General features: G+C 36.1%; 1 protein-coding gene across 1 annotated transcript in view; it reads left to right on the forward strand.

Annotated features, from left to right (window-relative positions):
- The window catches only part of LOC110570205 (phospholipid-transporting ATPase IB-like), a 180,179-nt gene that overhangs the window by 76,825 nt on the left and 82,218 nt on the right, over positions 1 to 21,136 (forward strand). Inside the window, 2 exon segments of the mRNA XM_021678187.2 lie at positions 8,914 to 9,052; positions 16,351 to 16,415. Coding sequence (XP_021533862.2) covers positions 8,914 to 9,052; positions 16,351 to 16,415 — 204 coding nt within the window.

Consider the following 21,136-nt stretch of genomic DNA (forward strand, 5'->3'; position numbering starts at 1 on the left):
TTTTTCTTTTCTTTTCCTTAAGTCTATGTCTTCAATTCTAGTTTTCTGGGCTTGGAACAACAGTATGCCACCTAGAAAAACTTGTCCTTCCAGTTGTCCTTTGACTGTTATTTTTCTTACTTTATATTAGCCACCAGAGCATCTAATCTTCTGCCTCATGACTTGTGTTGTAATTTTCACTGTTCTAGCTGATGTTGTATTAGTTATAACTGTTGTTGCAGTTAAATGGCTATTCTCTGCAGACTTTGAGGTAAGTATTGGAATCTGACACCAAAGACGTGTCAGAGTCAACTAGTTCTGTGAAATGATTCTTATTGATAATTCCATGTACGTTGTTATGATCCTACTTGTTTTCAGTTCTAGGGAGGTATTTTCTGATCATCTTCTTAGATCTTGAGGCCAGGAGTACTTCTTCACCTCTTGAATATATTTCCTTTGGACACTCATAAGATCTAAGTTTCTTTCCTGTTGGGTAAGAGTAAGAAAGACAATGTCTACATTTGTATCAATAGTTATTAAGTACATCATAACTTAGAGCATAACTGCTAAAGTAATTAACTTTCATGTTGCCAGGGTCACTCTATTGGTAAAACATAAATTTGACATATTGGCAGATTGAATTAGACTTTGAAGCATTCCTTGTTTGTTTGTTTGTTTGTTTTTCTTAATACAATAGCTTTATTGAGATATAATTCACATACCCTACAATTCTCCCATTTAAAGTATATAAGCTACAGTTTTTAGTATATTCAGAGAATTGTGAGACCGTCACCACAATTAACACAGAATATTTTCAACATACCCTCCCCCGAGCTCCATATCCATTAGTATTCACTCTTTGTTACCCTCCTATTCTCTCCCCCAGCCCTATGCAGCCACTAATTTACTTCTAGTCTCTATAGATTCACCTTCTCTGGATATTTCATATAAATAGAATCATAAAATAGGTGGTCTTTAGTGACTTGCTTCTTTCACTTAGCTTAATGTTTTCAGGATTCACCCATATTGTAGTATGTACCAGTATTTCATTACTTTTCAATGCCAAATAGTATTCCATTGTGTAGATACCTGATTGTTTATCCATTCTTCTGTTGAAGGTCATTTGGATTGTTTCCACTTGGTTATTGTGAATAATGCTTCCGTAAGTAATCATACAAGTTTTCATGTGGACACATTCTTTAATTTATCTTATGAATATACCTGGGAGTGAAATTGCTGGGTCATATGGCAACTCTGTGTAACCATTTGAGAAGCTGCCAGACTATTTTCCCAAAGTGGCTGCACCATTCTACATTCCTACCACCAGTGTTTGAGGGTTCCAATTTTTTCACATCCTTGCCAACACTTGTTACTACCTGTAACTTATTATAACCATCCTAGTGGGTATGAAGCAGTATCTCATTGTGATTTTAATTTGCATTTCTTTAATGATTAATGATGTTGAACATTTTTTCATGTGTTTTTTGATTATTTGTATATCTTCTTTTGGAGAAGTGTCTATTCAAATCCTTTGGCCAGTTTTCAATTAATATATTATTTTTTTAGAGTTTTAGAGTAGTTTTAGGTTTTCAGAAAAAAAATGAGCCAAAAAAGTATAGATAGTTATATATACTTCCTCTCTTTCCCTCCCACAGTTTCTTCTATGATTAACATTTTGCCTTAGTGTGGTACGTTTGTTACAATTGATGAACCAATATCGATACACTATGATTAACTAAACTCCATGGCTTACATTAAGATTCACTCTTGTTGTATAGTTCTATGGGTCTTGACAAATGCATGTCACCATCCACTACTGCAGTGTCATACAGAATAGTTTCACTGCCCTAAAAATCTCCTCTGTTCACCTATTCATTCTCCCCTCTTTCCTTCTGAACCCCTGGCAACCACTGATCTTTTTTTTACTGTCTCTATAGTTTTGCCTTTACCAGCATGTCATATAGCTGTAATCATAAGTATGTAGCCTTTTCAGATTGGCTGCTTTTGCTTAGGAATATGCATTTAAATTCCTTCATGTCTTTTAATAATAACGTGATGGCTCATTTTTTAAAAGTTTGTTGTTTGTTTGTTTATTTATTTATTTATTTATTTATTAACTTATTTGAGAGAGAAAGCAGAGCGAGCGAGAGGACACAAGTGGGGAGAGAGGGGCAGAAGAAGAGGGAGAAGCGGACTCCCTGTTGAGTAGGGAGCCCAACACGGGGCTTGATCCCAGGACCCTGAGATCATGACCTGAGCTGAAGGCAGACACTTAAACCAACTGAGGCACCCAGGCACCCTGATGGCTCATTTCTTTTTAAATATTTTTTAAATAATAATCTATTGTCTGGATGTACCACAGACATTATCCATTCACCTATTGAAAGGCATCTTGGTTGCTTCTAAGTTCTGGTAATTATGAATAAAGCTGCTATAAATACTCAAGGCTATATTTTTTTGTGGATAGGTCTTCAACTCATTAGGGTGAATACCAAGAAGCATGATTGCCCAATCATGTGCTAAGTCAATGTTTAGCTTTATAAGAAACTGCCACACTGTCTTCCAAAATGGCTGTACATTCCCACAAGCAATGAATAAGAGTTCTTGTTCCACCATGTCCCTTGCCAGCATTTGGTGCTGTCAGTGTTTTGGATTTTGGACAATCTAATAGGTATGTAGTGGTATCTCACTGTTGTTTTCATGTGCATTTCTCTGATGACATATAATGTTTTCATATGCTTAGTGACACCTGTATATCTTCTTTGGTGAGGTGTCTGCTTAGACCTTTTGCCCATTTTTTTTTTAAACAGATTTTTTTTTTTTGAGATTTTATTTATTTATTTGACAGGGAGAGACACAGCGAGAGAGGAAACACAAGCAGGGGGAGCGGGAGAGAGAGAAGCAGGCTTCCTGCAGAGCAGGGAGCCTGATGCGGGGCTCGATCCCAGGACGCTGGGATCATGACCTGAGCCGAAGGCAGACGCTTAACGACTGAGCCACCCAGGTGCCCCGACCTTTTGCCCATTTTTTAATCAGATTGTTTATTTTCTTACTGTTGGGTTTTAAGTGTTCCTTGCATATTTGGTTATAAGTCTTTATTGGATATGTGTTTTGAAAATATTTTCTCCTTGTTTGTAGCTTGTCTTCTTGTTAGCTTCACAGTATTTTTCACAGAACATGTTTTTAATTTTAATGAAGTCTAAATATCAATTTTTTCTTTCATGGATCATGCTTTCGGTATCTAAAAAGTAATCAATAAACCTAAGGTTACCTAGATTTTCTCCTCTTATCTTCTGGTAGTTTTATAGTTTTGCATTTTACATTTAGGTCTATGATCCATTTGGACTTAATTTTTATGAAAAGTCTAAGGTCAGTGTCTGCATTCATTTTATTTTTTAAATGTGCACGTCCAGTTGTTCCAACACTATTTGTTGAAAAAGACTATCTTTTCTCCATTGAATCGCCTTTGCTCCTTTGTCAAAGATTGGTTGACTGTATTTGTGTAGGTCTATTTCTCGGTTTTCTATTTTGTTCTAATGACCTATTTGTCTATACTTTCACCAGTACTATACTATCTTGATTACTCTAGCTTTATAGTAACTCTTGAAGTTGGGTAGTGTCCGTCCCCTGATTTTGTTCTTATTCACTATTGTCTTGGCTAATCTCAATCTTTTGCCTTTCAATAAAAATTTTAGAATCAATTTGTTGATATCCACAAAATAACTTTCCATGATTAAGACTGACATCTTAGCAATACTGAGTATTCCTATCCATGAACATGATATTTCTTTCATCAGAGTTTTGTAGTTTTCCACATACATATCTTGTAAATATTTTGTTAGATTTATACTTATATATCCCTTTTTGATATTAAAGTAAATGGTATTATGTTTTTAATTTCAAATTCCAATTGTTCATTGACTTTTGTATATTAACCTCATATCCTATAACATTGCTATAGTCACTTGTTAGTTCCATTTGTTGATTCCTTAGAATTTTCTACATAAACAGTCATGACATCCGCAAACAAAGGCATTTTTCTTCCTTCCCAATCCTTTTAGTTTTTTATTTCCTTATTTTATCATACTAACCAGAACTTCCAGTATGATGTTGAATAAGAGTGGGAAGAGGGACATTCTGACCTTGTTCCCTGTCTTAAGGAGGGAAAGTATCTAGGTTCTCACCATTAAGTATATTAGCTATAGGTTTTTTAGTAGATGTTCTTTATCAAGTTGGAGAAGTCTCCCCCTGTTCTAGGTTTGCTGAGGGTTTTTAAAAGACTTTGAAACTTTATGAGTGTTAGATTCTCACAAATTTTCGTTAAGTTGCATTATCATTTTATTTTAGTTCATATTTTTAAATTTCTCTTGAGTTATGTGATTTTTAGAAGTGTTTTTGCTTAATCTCCAGATATTTGGGGACTTTTCAGGTATCTTTCTATTATTGATTTCTAGTTTAATTCCACTGTGGACTGATAGCATACTTTGATAATTTCTATTTTTCAAAAAACTTGCTAAGGTGGGCTTTATGGCCTAGAACGTGGTCTTTTTTTTTTTTTTTTTTTAAGATTTTATTTATTTATTTGACAGAGAGAGACAGCCAGAGAGAGAACACAAGCAGGACAAGTGGGAGAGAGAGAAGCAGGCTTCCCACTGAGCAGGGAGCCCAATATGGGGCTCGATCCCAGGACCCTGGGATCATGACCTGAGCCGAAGGCAGACACTTAATGACTGAGCCACCCAGGCGCCCCGAATGTGGTCTATCTTAATGAGTGTTTCGTTGAGCTTGAGAAGAAAGTGTATTCTGCTGTTAAACGAACATTCTCTCAATGTCAGTTAGATGCAATGAATTGGTGGCTCTGTTCTGTTCAATTATATCCTTACTGATTTTCTCTCTGTTGGATCTTTTGATTACTGACAGAGAAGTATTAGAGTCTACGCTTATAATAGTACATTCATCTATTTCTCTTTGCTGTTCCATGAGTTCTTGTCTAATATATTTTGATGCTCTGTTGTTAGGTGCACTGAAGATTGCTACGTCTTCTTAGACAATTGACTCCTTTATTATTATGCAATGCCTCTTTTTATTCCTAGTAATTTTCCTTATTCTGAAGTCAGTTTTGTCTGAAATTAATACAGCTACTCCAGTTTCTTTTATTAGTGTTAGTATGTGTATCTTTCTCCATCCCTCTATTTTTTTAATTTTTATTTATTTAAATTCAATTAGCCAACTCCATCCCCTTATTTTAATCTATTTGTGTCTTCATATTTAATATGTATTTCTTATGACAACATAGAGTTGTCTTTTTTTTTTTTAAATCCACTCGTACAGTGTCTGTCTTTTAATTGGTATATTTAGACCATATACTTTTACAGTTATCACTAGTTTAATATCTTTCATATTTGTAACTATTTTCTATTTGTACCCTTTCTTATGTTTTTTCTTTGTCTTCCACTTTTTTCCCCTGCCTTGTCTGGTTTTTAACTGATCTATTTTCTCTCCTTTCTTAGCATTTCAATTATACCTCTTTTAAAAATGTTTTTAGTGGTTGTCTTAGAGTTTGCAATTTACCTTTACAATTAAATTGTCCACTTTCATATAATACTATACCATGTCATGGGTAGGACAGGTACCTTACAACAGTATTTCCAATTCCTCTCTCCAATCTCTTATATTGATGCCATACATTGCATTTGTCTATAGCCCATAATCACCTAACATATCGTTGTTATTATATTTTGAGAAAACCGTATCTGTTAAACCAATAAGAAAAATAAAAGATATCATTTTATCTTTATTTATTCCTTCTTTAATGTTATTCCTTTCTTTATGTATATCTGAGTTCTTAATCTACATTATTTTACTTCTCTCTGAAGAACTTTTAACATTTCTTGCAAGGCAGGTGTGTGAGCAACAAATTTCCTCAATTTTCATTTGTCTGAGAAAGCATTTATTTCTCCTTTACACTTGGAGAATAATTTCACTGGATACAAAATTCTAGCTTGGTGTTTTTTCCTTTTAACACTTTAAGTATTTCACTCCACTCTGTTCTTGCTTTCGTAGATTTGAAAGAGAAGTCCAATGTAGTTACTATCCTTGTTCCTGTATAGGTAAGGGTGTTTTTGTTTTTGTTTTTGTTTTTGTTTTATCCTCTCAGGTTTCTTTCAAGATTTTCTTTTGAAAACAGTTTGCATAGGAAATGCCTAGGTGTAGATTTTTGGGATTTATCATGACTGGTGTTTTCTGAGGTCTGGGTCTAAGTTAGATGTCTGTGATTAATATTGGAAAATTCTCACCAATAATTATTTCAAGAATTTTCTGTTCCTTTCTCTCTTCTATTTCTGGTATTCCCAATCCATGTATGTTATACCTTTTATAATTGCCCCACAGTTCTTGGTATTTTATTTTATTTTTTTCATTCTTTTATCTCTTTGTTTTTCAGTTTGGGAAGTTTTTATTGACATATCTTCACGTTCACTAGTTATTTCCTTGGGGATGTTTAGACAACTGATGAGCCCATCAGAGGCATTCCTTATTTATGTTACAGTGTTTTTTTATTGCTAACATTTCCTTTTGATTCTTTCTTAGAGTTTCTATCTCTCTGCTTCCATTATCCATCTGTAAAAAGTAAACATGTCATTTACTTTTACCACTAGAGTCTTTAGCATCTTAATCATAGTTATTTCAAATTTCTAGTCTGGTAATTCCCAAATTTCTGTCATATCTGAGTCTGAGTCTAATTCTGATGCTTGCTCTGTCTGTTCAGAATGTGATTTTTGTCTTGAGCTGCCCTATAACTTTTTGTTGAAAGCCACACATGAGGTATTGGATAAAAGGAATGAGGCAAATAGGCCTTTTGGGTGAGGTTTCATGTTTCTCTGACTAGAAGTTAGGCTGTGTTTACTGTTTGCTATAGCTGTGGTATGAGAGGCTAAAATTGCATCTAGTGTCCTTGTTTTCATCCTCCTGCTATCTTCAGGTTTCCCTAGAAACTCCTTCTTAAACAGGGTCTGAACCTTACACTTCCTCCTTCGGCAATCCCTCACATTCATGTGAGAGACAGACTGATGTGGTAAGGTGAGGGAGAGGAGATCTGTGGTTTAGCCCTTGATTAGATCTCAATCTTCTGTGAGTCTGAGTTCTGTATTTGTCTTCCCCCATGTCAAAAACTAGAAGGTGCTGGAGATGAGTATTTCCCTTCCCTCAGATTGACAGGCTCTGATAAGCCCAAGTTGATAAGCCTCTGATAAGATAGTTTCCTTTGAGTACAGGCCTTTGTGAGGAGAGCAGAATAATCTGGGAGTATTTCAGAATGTTTACTTTCCCCCTCCTCTTGCCATAATCAGGAAGGGATCCCTTTGATTCCTAGTTAGCTGTGTGTTTTCATCATGAAAATGTTTAAAGCATTCTTTTAAAAATCCATGTTTCATACCCAGAAACATAAATCATTCCTGAAAATACTTTTTGCTAGCTATGGGAAATTTTACATTAAAATCCAAAGTTTTAATACAGAAATATCTTGAAAGTATTATAGTAGAAATAGCCCAAAAATAGAATAATGAAGATAAAGAATGTCTAATAGGGTTGATATACTTGAATATTTAGCACTTAAAAATTCACCTGGTCATTGAGAAGGCTAAAAATTTTATGGTTATTTTAAAGTTTAATTTATAGTTTATATATGATAGTATCTCAAATTATTTCAGTTCTAATTATCAGCACAGAATCAGCTTGCTTTATATCTTAATTTCATTTTAACAACTAATAGCAATGTGAGAAACCCTGAATGTTTGGGTTGTGCTGGCTTCTGGGAAACAACTTATGCTTTATAGAAACCTTTTTATCTACCATAGAGCTTCTGCTCAGTGGTAGGGAAATAATTCCCTTGTGTTGTGGCCACAGTGATAGGGAAATAATTCACAGTAGGAACCAAAACTATAAACTATCTGGTGCTATGAAATTTATGGAGAAAATATGAAATTTCTTGTAAGGACTTATGTAAGTGGATAGGTGTATACAATATATAGAAAACCCCAGTGTAATAAATGTGGCAATTCTCCTCAAAGTCATTTATAAATTCAGTGTAATACAGGAAATAATAAAGGAAATGCATATAATTCCCAATAGGATTTTTATAGAACTTGAGCAGTTTGTTCTAAATTCACACAGAAGTAGGAGGAGGCTGAGAATTATCATGATACTTTTTGAAGAATAATAAAGGAAGGGGGCTTACCTCTCTAGGTTTAATTGCCTAATTATAATCTGCTAGATATTCTTTTTTTTTTTTTTTTAAGATTTTATTTATTTATTAGAGAGCATGAGCAGGGTGGGGAGGGGTAGAGGGAGGGGGACAAGCAGACTCCTCGTGGAGCAGGGAGCCTGATGCAGGGCTGGATCCCAGGACCCCGGAATCATGACCTGAGCAGAAGGCAGATGCTTAACCAACTGAACCACCCAGGTGCCCCCATGAGCCTATATAACTATCATGCTACACTGCCTCATGCTGTAGCAAAATAGGGACAAATAGACGAGTGGAAGAGACTAGGAAGAAAGTGTGTGTGTGTGTGTGTGTGTGTGTGTGTGTGTGACATGTATGGGACTTCACATAATAGGTAGACTGCATAACATTTGTCAAAATTTGCCCTATTTATTCCATATTAAAATGTTTTTTTATCTTTTTTTTTTTTTTTTAAGATTTTATTTATTTATTTGACAGAGAGACACAGCCAGAGAGGGAACACAAGCATGGGGAGTGGGAGAGGGAGAAGCAGGCTTCCCATGGAGCAGGGAGCCCGATGTGGGGCTCGATCCCAGGACCCTGGGACCATGACCTGAGCCGAAGGCAGACGCTTAACGACTGAGCCACCCAGGTGCCCCATGTTTTTTTTTATCTTAACTAGTAATAAAAAATATCTCTTTCAAAAAAATGTCTAGAAATTTCTGCTTCTTGGAGCCACAGCCATTGAAGATCGCCTTCAAGCACGTGTTCCAGAAACGATAACAACTTTACTGAAAGCAAACATAAGAATATGGGTTTTGACAGGAGATAAACAAGAAACTGCAATTAACATAGGTAACAGATATGAAGTTTTAGAAAATCTGTTTGGACAGGTATTCTAAATATATACTGGTATCAAGAATGAATGATTGAACTTACTTCAAGTAATTGTTTTATATGCCTTTGGGTAAATGGAGTGCAATGGAATCTTGTCATCACATGGCAGAAAATTTCAGCAAACTAAGCAAGGCAAAGAGTCTGTCTCCTTCACATTGTCAAAATATAGACTGCAGAATGCTTACATGAGTAATATGTATGTTTCTTGTTCCTTTCCTTTGAAATTTGAAGTTACGGCATATTTTCCCTATAATGTATATACCTATCTTTGTATTATGTACGTTTATTCATAAACATTTTGATTATTAGTGAGAATGTTCAATTGGTTTTTTTCTTTTTAAATTTAAATTCAATTAGCCAACTTGTAGTACATCATTAGTTTCAGGTGTAGTGTTCAATAATTTATCAGTTGCATATAACACCCAGTGCTCATCACATCACGTGCCCTCCTTAATGCCCATCAACAAATTACCTCTTCCCTCCACCCCCTTCTCCCTCCAGCAACCCTCAGTTTGTTCCCTACGGTTAAGAGTCTCTCATGGTGGGTTGCTGGAGTGGTGGGGGGTGGGAGGGATGGGGTGGCTGGGTGATAGACATTGGGGAGGGTATGTGCTATGGTGAGCACTGTGAATTGCGCAAGACTGTTGAATCACAGACCTGTACCTCTGAAACAAATAATACATTATATGTTAAAAAAAAAAAAGAAGAAGAAGAAGATAGCAGGAGGGGAAGAATGAAGGGAGGGAAATCGGAGGGGGAGATGAACCATGAGAGACGACGGACCCTGTAAAACAAACTGAGGGTTCTAGAGGGGAGGGGGGTGGGAGGATGGGTTAGCCTGGTGATGGGTATTGAGGAGGGCACATTCTGCATGGAGCACTGGGTGTTACACGCAAACAATGAATCATGGAACACTACATCTAAAACTAGTGATGTAATGTATGGTGATTAACATTACACAATTAAAAAAAATATATGTATATATGAAGAGTCTCTCATGGGGGAAAAACTGAATGGGAAGTCATCAGACAGGGAGAAAAACAATTGTTTTTTTTCCCAATGTCACTTTTTTTTTTTTTTTGCCTTTTTTCCCCCTTTACTATATGATTGTATCTTAGAGTTGAGATGTGCAGAATAGGAGTTGAAAAGTCAATTGTTAGCTGGGAATAGTCACGTTTTGATGGTGAGAAGGAATTGAAATTATGTTTTTCATAATCATCATGGTAGTCAGCTCCAGTTAGATTAACATATATGATAAAACGAGTCTGTATGCACCAGACACCACCTTTAAATATTGTCTCCAGTCATTTGTTTATTCTACATTCATTCATTTAGTGACTATTGATCACTTGCTAGGTACCAGGAAAATCTAGAAGCTGGGAATGAAAACCTGAGTAATAGTCTCTGTCCTTATGAAACTTATATCCATGTAGAAAAGATAAAATTAATAAATCACTGTATTTTGTAATATTGCAATCAGTGCTAAGAATAAAAACACAGCAAGGCATAGCAAGAGGTAGACAAGCTAATCAAATAGAACACCTGTAAAGAAGGTGACTTTGAAGCAGAGACCCAAATGGAAAGAGGGAGCAAGCATTGAGAGGATCTCTGGGACGAGCGTTCCAGGCAAAGATTATAATGAGCACATTGGCTCTGGTGTGGGGATGTGCATATTCGAGGAACAAATGAAAGGCCAGAGTGGTTGGAATATGGGGAGCAAAGCAGAGAAGATAGGAAATGAAAGCTTGTCAGGCCACAATAAGAAATGTGTATGGTTTTAAGCAAGAGAGTAATATGATCTAGTTTATATTTTAAAAACAATCTGTTGGCTCTTGTATGGAGACTGGGCTGAATGGAAGTCAGGAGATCAGGCAGGAAGCCTTCATAAAAGTCTAGACAAGAGATGCTGATGACTTGTACGAGGATGTGATGGGGCATGTGAGAGAGGGACTAAATTTGGGGTCCATTTGGTAGGTTGATCTGTCAGCCCTCACTGATGACGGTGTAGTGTGTGCAGATGAGTCTTTCAGAATTTTGCTGTGAAGGGGAGCAGAGAAATAGGGTGTAGCTGGAAGAAAACACAGTCAGTGAAGGGTTGGCTATTTTTGAAGGATCTGCTTAACCTCTCTAAACATCAATTTTCTTATCTGTAAAATGGGGATAATAATAGTTTTAGCCTCATAGCATTGTTGTGAGGACACCTTGAGGTAATCCCTGTGAAGAGCTTAGCTTGGTGTGAAGCACTTACAGTCCTTCAGGAATGCTGGATATTAACATAATTATTAAGGACTCACCAAAGGAGTCCAACCATGATGTAGTCACTCATCTATCCCCCTGGCAAATTTTGACAGCATACCATGCTCCTTTTGCCAGCTCTCCCCTATTTCGGCTTTAGTGTGACTTGCTATGCTTCTTGGTAATCATGAACTCAGCAACCACGGTAACTTGGTGTATATCCTGTGAAGGGGCTCAGTGGACAAAGCACCACAGAGGAGGGCGATTGCTCTCTCATCACCTTCCTAAATTGCTCCCAATCCCTTTTTCCAGACCCACAAGTGGAGGATTGTTTGTTTTTCCTGAGCCTTTGTCTCCTCAGCTCAGGACTGAAACCCAACCTAGATGAGACATAGCCATTGTTGTTGGTAGGGGAATTTTTATCCTTATTGAATGAGACCTATTTTTGTTAGTAGAAGTCTATAATTCACTTGAAGGATTCTTTGCTGAGAATAACTGGATTTTTAGATAACTGCTATATCTAATTGCACTCATTTAAAAAAAAATTGTTTAGTGGTGACTTGAAGGAAGAAAGGAAACAATCTCTCCAGTTTCTTAAAGCAGGGCTTGCAAACATCTGGGAGAACCAGGCAGGACAAGAGTGAAGGGCAATGTCCACAAGGGGGTGCTGGCCCCCGAAGGGGCAGCCAGTGCATCCTTGCCTTTTGGAAATGTCTGCAATTGGCACAGGGTTTTTTTTTTTTTAATTTTTAAAAAATTTTTAGGGGGTGGAGGGGCAGAGAGAGAGGGAGAGAGAGAGAATCCTAAACAGGCTCCACACTGGGCATGGGGCCTGAGGTGGGGCTCAGTCTCACAACCCTGTGATCATGATCTGAATGGAAATCGAAAGATGGACACTTGACTGATTGGGTCCCAGGGGACCTAGGTTTTTAGTTTTTAAGAGATAATTGGGAATTCTGTCTCCCATATGAAATATCCTGATGCACAGATGTTGACTTAAATGTATAAAACTTTGTAAGGGCAAAGCAAAACATGTCTGTTGGCTGAAAGCAGCCCACAGTCCCCTGACCTCTTTTGAGTACTGGGTCCCGGCTTAAATTTTATTATCATCCCTTAGAGGCTATGCCTGCAGAGACCAGCTAAAAGATGGAGTCCATGAACTTAGTATAAACTGAAGACTGTGCTGACATAATTTGTTTTCTTAGAAGCTCTCTGAGCTCTAGCATTTTCCAGGAAAAGCAATAGCCTTTGGTTAGAGAGCTCTTGTGTTACTTTCATGGTTCAAATGTCTGGGGAATGGATTCAGAAATAAAAAGATGGAGCTTGTCTGAGAGCCGACATCTTTATATCTTTGGAAGAGAATGTAGAGCATAGTGGTTGAAAATCAGACTTTAGAGTTACCAAGGACACAGTTGTGAGCCTGAATCTCCTGCCTCTATATTTATGAGCTTGTGCTTTTGTGGGGTTTTCTAACCCTCAATTTTCTCATTAATGAAATGGAGATAGCCATGATAACTCTGGTGGTTGTGATGATTAAGTGAGATGTGTATGTGAAATTCTCTCTAAAGTACTGGACACAGTAAGGGCTTTGAAAATGTTGGCTGCTGCCTTATGAATGTGGTGACAGTTCTAATTACCATCAGCTCTCCTGGAGCTCAAGTTGGCTAATGTTTTTGTGGTTAAAAGACTAAACATAGTCTTGATTCTGAGTACAAACAAAATTTGACTAAGGATTTGGCAGGAGGGTGACTTTTAGCAATCAGTATGTCAAGACTGGTTTTTGACAATGGTCACAAGTGACTATATAAGGACCACTGTCACATTTTTGCCTATTTTCTTTTTTTAAAAATTTTTTTGAAGATTATTTATTTATTTATTTGATAGAGAGAGACACGATGAGAGAGGGAGCACAAGCCGGGGGAGTGAGAGAGGGAGAAGCAGGCTTCCTGTGGAGCAGGGAGGCCAATGAGGGGCTCGATCCCAGCACCCCAGGATCATGACCTGAGCTGAAGGCAGATGCTTAACGACTGAGCCACCCAGGCACCCCACATTTTTGCCTATTTTCTAAGACTACTAGTTCTATTAACTTCTGAAAACTTTCTGACAGCATGATTCAACATGATCTGCTGCTTCTTGACCTCAGCAGCATTTATACTATTATATTTCGCTTACCAATATGCTGGGTTTTTTTTCTCTTTTGCATTAGCTTTGATTCCTTAGGTTTTAGAGGCTTATCATATATCTGTTGTAAATCTTCATTTGCACCCAACATAATGCTGGGTACAAGCAAGCACTCAGTGCTTGCATAGTGATTGGATTTTCATCATAATATATGGAGACCTTTGGCTTTGTCTATAGAGAGCCAGCAGCAGCAACAACAGCTTCAGGAGAAAGGAAGGTTCCTCGTGGGGGCAGCACAAGAACCCACAGTGGGCTGGCTTGTCTGTGCCTAGCACAAATATTACTCTCCAATCTGGGGGCTGGTACAGAAACTGCCAGCCTTAGACAGTTAACTTTGTCGTAACTTACCACAAAATGAAAGTGGCCACATGAACATTGCAATAAAACATATCAGGAAATCTTTAGAATTCTTTGAAAAGTTTAGAATCTCTGGTTTTGAAAAACCACTGCAATAGGGCAAAAAAATATCCACAGGCTTTGAAATAGAAATTAAATTTAAAGACCATTACATTCTGGTGGGGGGGGATGACACTGTTTACATAGGAAGCATCAGATGAACCAATAATTGATTAAGAAGACCATTTAAAAGTGATTGTCTCGGGGTGCCTGGGTGGCTCAGTCGTTAAGCGTCTGCCTTCGGCTCAGGTCATGATTCCAGGTCCTGGGATCGAGCCCCGCATCGGGCTCCCTGCTCGGCAGGAAGCCTGCTTCTCCCTCTCCCACTCCCCCTGCTTGTATTCCCTCTCTCGCTGTGTCTCTCTCTGTCAAATAAATAAATAAAATCTTTAAAAAAAAATAAAAGTGATTGTCTCCTGTAATTGGATAGGCTGCAATAGAATACATAAATAGGCATTTTGAATTATATAAAAATCATGAAGCTACTTTTGCTTTTCTGTATGATGTCCACAAGTTTTAGGAAATTTCAAAGGAAATATTAAAATGATACTGTATAAATTTACATTTAAATTAAATTCCAATTTACATGAAACTGATTTATATGAACAGTTAGTTTTAGAAAATTTGTTCCATAGGAATCATCAGTTGCAAATATACAAAAATTTAATTTTCAAAATAATATGTCAGAAATTCATCACAAAGTCCTCACAGCCTATAAAAAAATCTTAAAAGCTCTAGTAATAGTTACATCAGAAAGATCATGCTCAAAATTAAAAATGGTCAAAAATTACTGACAATCTTACATTTTCCAAGAGTGACAAACATTGCTTTCAACTACATATATTGTTTGAAAATAAAGTTGCTAAAAGTATAAGTTTTAATGATCAAATAAATGAATTTGCAGAAGTGTAAGAGAAAAATCTTATGATCAAACAAGATATCACATTAATAAAGTTTTATTTTTATCACATTATATAAGATTATGGCACCAAAACTATATATTTTTTGCAATTTGTAAGTTTATGTTGTTTTTTGTCTATCACCATTACCCCTGTTATATTTTATAAGTATAAAATATTTTTAGAGAAAACCTTTCTATTTTAGAATCTATAATGGCATTCTGTCCTCCCCTCCCCCCACCCCATGGTTTTTGAACAAGGGACCCCATACTTCCATTTTGCTGAGAGGACGGCTGGGGTGGGAGAGGAGAAGATGAACTAGCATGCTGGAGAGCGAGAGGTCTCCTGGACTTGGACAGATGCCGAGTTAAACACCCACGCGCTATCTTCTTAGTTCAACAATTAGTTCTCAGGGACAAAAACTGAACCTGTAAGAAGGAAGAAAAATACTGTCCTAACTCGCTCAACATTTGCAGGGCTCTCTTCTTACACTCAAATCACTACTTCCTATTATTTTCACAGCGGGGTTAATTCCTTTCATTTATCCAGCAGCCTTCCTACTGTGCCCCTTTGAGCCTATAGGAGGAAAAGAAAGTGACCATTTTTCGACTATTTGTTAGTGGATGTTTCCTCAGCTTCATAGAACTTTAAAATGACTGCTTTTACAAAGACTCAAACTTTTTTGATAAGGGTTCATCTATCTCAGAGATAGTTTCATTCCTGTAGATACAGATGTGATTTTGTATTTGGGCCCTCATAGGCTAGTCCTGTATTTACAAAAATATTCTCAGTCTAAGTTCTAAAGTGAGAATGACTTAGTTTTCAAATTGGAAAATGCTCTCTGAGGTGTCTAACTTGATCATCACATTGAACGTTATTATGAGCATTGGGTGAGTTTATTTCCTTCAATCCTACCTAGGATTTTATTAGCACATAGACATAATACTGTTGATATAGCAGCTTGATACAACAGAACTTGATACACAGGCTTCCTCAAGACTTGGAATTGTTATAAAGCATGAACTGAATCTCATATCATATAAAGATGATAAAAATAAAAATCCACAGACATTTAAAAGTACAGATTTAGCCATTAGTTATATGCACCTTCCCAACTATTTCTATTTCAGTTGCCAATTAAGATTAGATGAAGCAATGTTTCAACTTTTTCAGTCTACAACCTTTTGCTCAGTATTTGTGATGAGCTACCAGGCTTTGACCTAATCATAAAGCAGAGAGTATTATGAAGAAAGTATATAAATAGATTTTTTTTTAAGATTTTATTTATTTGACAGAAAGAGACATAGCGAGAGAGGGAACACCAAGCAGGGGGAGTAGGAGAGGGAGAAGCAGACTTCCCCGTGGAGCAGGGAGCCCGATGTGGGGCTTGATCCCAGGACGCTGGGATCACGATCTGACCCAAAGGCAGATGCTCAATGACTGAGCCACCCAGGAGCCCCTAAATAGATTTCTTATTCTAAAAAATGAACTCATGGAAGGCATTGAGTCTTCAAATATGTGATATCTTTATTTCTCTCTTGGTAGCATATTCCTGTAAACTGATAACAGCTCACATGCCTCATATTCGATTGAATTCAAACTCATTTGAGGTAAGTGATTTTTAAAAATTTGATTTAATATGAGTGTAACCAATTTGTTACTTCAGTGTTCCCCCATACCTTAAAATCTACGTAAGTTGCCTTGAACTCTCACTCAAGTCCATTAGAACATTACCTCTGGTCCTCATTTCTTGCCTCATTCTTAGGCTAGTCCTTTATCACCCAAACCGACATCATACCAAATCCAACACTCAGATCTTTGATTTTAAAAATGCAAAAAAAAAAAAAAAAGAAAGAAAGAAAGAGAAAATATGTGTAAATAGCAGTCTTTGTCAAAAGTTTGAGTAGATAGGCGCCATATACATTGAAGGAATGAAAGGATTTTGTAATCTAATATTGAACCTCCTTGCCCTTAAAAATTAAATGGCTACAGCCATTTATTTTCTGTTAAATATTTTTTACTGTGTAATTTTCTTATCATTTAAAAAAATTTACATAAATTTCATCTATTCCTTTTCAGTCTTCTTTTTTAAAAGTAGATCTCAGTTTCTGACACATATCATAATTATTCTCCATGAAAAACTTTAAAAATATTTCTTATGGGGCAGATTAGCTGGCATTGAATTTCCTCAGTTTTTGTCTGAGAAAAATCTTTATTTCTCTTTCACATTTGAAGGATAATTACACTGGATATAGAATTCTAGGTTGGTGTCTCTTGTTCCTTCAACACTTTCTTCTCAACTGTATGGTTTCTGATGAGAAGCTTGCTATTTCTTACTTTATTCTTCCCTTTAGCTTCTTTCAACATTTCTTCTTTGCCTTTGATTTTGTGGTTTGAATATGATATGCATAGGTGTAAAGTTTTTGGTATTTATACCCTGCTTGGTGTTTTCTAAGTTTCCTGGGTCTGTAGTTATGTGTTTGCCATTAGTTTGGGAACATTCTTAGTCATTTGTACTTAAAATTTTCTTTCTGTTCTGTTCTCTTTCTCTTCTCCTTCTGATATTCCAATTAGCTGTACATTAGACCTTTTAAATTGTCCCACAGTTCTTGAATATTCCATTTTGGTTTTTTTTCTAATTCTTTTTTTTCCTTTCTATTTCAGTTTGGGAAATTTCTGTTGATATATCTTTAAGCTCATTAATTTTTAGACTTTGTGCAGTCTATTGTTGGGCCCAATAAGGGCATTCTTCATTTCTGTTTTTTTTTTTCCCTAGCATTTCATTTTTATCCTTTCTTAAGTGTTTCTCTCTGCTTATCTTCCCCATTTGTTCTTTTATGTTATCTATTTTTCCATTAGAGTCCTTAACATGTTAATCATAGCTTATTTTAAATTCACTGTCTGATACTTCAAAAATCTGTGTTATTTTTGAATCTGGTTCAGATGCTTGCTTTAGCTCTTCAGACAGTGCTTTTTCTTGCCTTTTAGCATGTCTTGTAATTTTTGTTGAAAGCTGGACATGATGAATATGGTAAGAGAAATTGTGGTAAAGGCCTTTAATGTGAAGTTTTATGGTAATCTGGCTGTATTTAATGTTTGCTCTAGCTATACACATGAGAAGCTCCAAATTCCTCTAGTGTCCTTGTTTAGTCCCCCTTGTTGTCTTTGGGTTTCCCTAAGAACTCTTCCTTAAATAGATCCACACCTCACAGTTCTTTCATGTGTAATGCACTATTACTATACCGGGGCCCCGTTGGTGTGTGGTAAGGTGTGTGGGAAGAGAAGTGTTCTTATGATTAAATCTCAGTCTTTTAGTGAGCCTGTGCCCCTGTGTCTTTATAGGTGTTTCTTAGTATTTTTCTCCCCTTGGGTGAGACAGGGAGGTTAGAGGGGGCTAGAATTGGGTAAACACCCTTCCCTTTAGGTGGGATAAGACTCTGGGAAAGTCTTTAACTTTGGAGACTAGGCTTTCATTATGGAGAATGCTCTGAGCATATATCAAAATGTTCACTTTCCCCCTCCTCCTGCCTGAACCACAAGAGGAATTTTTCTTGGCTTTTCACCATGAGAACCTGGTGAGGTTTCTAGAAGTAAATCCACAAAAATGTGAGTCTTCACCCATCAAGATTGCAACCCAAGGAGTGTCTCATTTTCGTGGTAACCCATACTCAGCCTACGTCAATTCCTCAAAATTACCAGTTAAATGTTCCTACCAGTTTGTGACTTCAGTAGTACCTTCTGCTCCACTTAAACAGAGCTCAGCTGTGATTCTCTGTATTCCCTTGTCTCTTCAGATTTCTGGTGGAAGTTTGTCATGTGATCTCACCTATCTCTGATAGGTCCAAAGAAGGTTGGTTTTCACTTTGTTCAGCTTTTTTCTATAAGGATGACAGTGGTGAATCCAAGCTCTTTATGTGTCATTGTTGAAATTTCAGTGCCTTTGACTAACTTTTGACCTTTAATTTAAGTTTGTACAATGGACAGCACTCAAGTTTTTGAGAGGAATGAAGTTGCATATGTAATTAGATGAATGAGTTAGAATTTTCCAGAAGCTAGTCTTGTTAGTGAAGCTTACTATGGAAAACTCTGTCACTTACATATTATGATTTACATAGTGATCCTGGTACATTGTTTCTCTAAGATTTTCTCTTATGTTTTAAATTCCTGTAAACTTTAGAGTTATGTCATTTTCAAAACTCATTCTTAAATAACCATTACTTAGTCACTGATAGACTTGTTTTACATATGAAGCATATAATGCAATTTTCTCATATAATGTGCTCCAGGTTGTGCTGCAGGATTTTACATAATTAATGTTGGCAAATGACTAAGGTACTCATGTTCTAGAGTGAACCATGTTGGAAGAATTACCTTTGGCTTCTGTTAACATCGGCAGCAGAAGGACTGGTAAAGAGAACCAATTTAGGAGTAGAAGAAAAAAATAAGACATTAAACTAATAGCTTTAGTTCCAAGCATTTACTTGTTCTAAGAAGCTGTAAAATTGAAAACAATATATAACTAGAAAAGCACCAAGTTTTGTGTTCACTAACCAAATGAAATGTGAGAAGAATATTAAAGTGAGGAAAACTTCAATTTTGCCAGATTATTTTGGGGCAACAAAACAATTACAGTCACTTGAGATCATTGATGAGATATGCAGTCCACTGTGTAGAAAAAGCAGAAGTAGAAATGTTTAATACGATATATATATATATCATATATTTTATACACACACACACACACACACACATAATACCTCATAGTTCCTACACAGCATGAATGCAAATTTAAAGTGTTTGAATTCCATCTGTTATTAGACCTTCAGGTTTATAAAGCCCTCAGTAATTCAAGGATTATTAAAGTAACTTTATTTTTGGGAAAAACAGTTATTTCATTTGAGTAATGAGTATTGAGTAATGAAGATCTTCTGAGAAAAATAGGGAGGAGGATTTTTTTCATTAAAGCTTTTGGTGCTTGATGCCTGTTATGCTTTAAAATTTTTCCCCAGGTGGCACATTTTCTTAAAATTTCATTTATTAATATGTTTAGGGGAGATCATAAAAAAATCTCTGATTTCTGTAGATCATTGAATATAACTGAAAATTATAGTTAAATAAAATAATAAGCTTTAAAATATGATTTAGTATTTTATGGCATTCATTTCACATAGTCATAGAAGTAAAACAGAGTTGGTAAGAATCAAGAAATATTTTGGCAAACTTATTATTTCACTAATGTTTCAATAGAAAGTGGTAACTGATATTTTTTTAAATTTTACTTGTATTTGATGAAGGAATTTTCTTTAGCATTAATCTATATAACTTAAAATTTTATTACATATTTTCCTTAAAATTCCTGAATTTTCCACTCTGCAACTGGCATGAGGAGTCATTTCTCTAAAATTTTGAGCTTCCAACAGTTTATGTGAATTATTAAGGAAGGAAAGGTTGGGTGAGGAAAATAAGCTAAGGGAGGTGATGCTCACACATCTTAAATTGAGTGATGAGTCTCTACAGCTTCTTTATTTCTCCCTTAGAAACCTGAGACTCAGTTTTGTAGAGTTCACTCCATTATTTTGTTCCCACCTTTGATATTTTTCTCCAAAATTTTCTGAACTTTCTGATATGCTATTAACATCCATCTGTATTTTCCAACTGATATGAATTCACTCTTCTATACCTTTTAAAAAACAGCTTGAGATATAATCCACATCACATAAAATTTATGTTTAATGTGTACAATTCAATCTGTTTTAATATTTTCACTGATATATGCAACTGTCACCACAGTCAACTTTTAGAACACTTTCATCACCTCTAAAAGAATCTCCCTACTCTTTAGTTATCATCTCTCTCATCCTCCTTCCCCCACCCTGAACAACCACTAATCTACTTTCTGTCTCTATGGGTTTGTTTATTCTTGACTTTCATGTGAATTGAATCATAATAGCATACAGTCTTTTGTGACTGGCTTCTTTTAGTTACCACATTTTCAAGGTTTGTTCATGTCGTAGCATGCATTAATACCTCATAACCTTTTTATAGCTAAAGAATATTCCATTATATGGATATACCATATTTTGTTTATCCATTCATTAGGTTGTTATAACTTTTAGGCATTTGTGAATAGTGCTGCTATAAACATACAAGTTTTGTGTAGACAATTTTCATTTGTCTTGGGTATATATACATGAATTGCTGGGTCATGGGTAAACTCCATATTTACCCATCTGTGGAACTGTCAGACTATTTTCCAAAGTGGCTACACCATTTTACATTCCCAACAGCAGTGTATGGGAGTTTTGCATTTCTCTCTATCCTGATCAACACT

The sequence above is a fragment of the Neomonachus schauinslandi genome, chromosome 3 (genome assembly GCF_002201575.2).
Source record: "Neomonachus schauinslandi chromosome 3, ASM220157v2, whole genome shotgun sequence".
In the NCBI taxonomy this organism is placed as follows: Eukaryota; Metazoa; Chordata; class Mammalia; order Carnivora; family Phocidae; genus Neomonachus; species Neomonachus schauinslandi.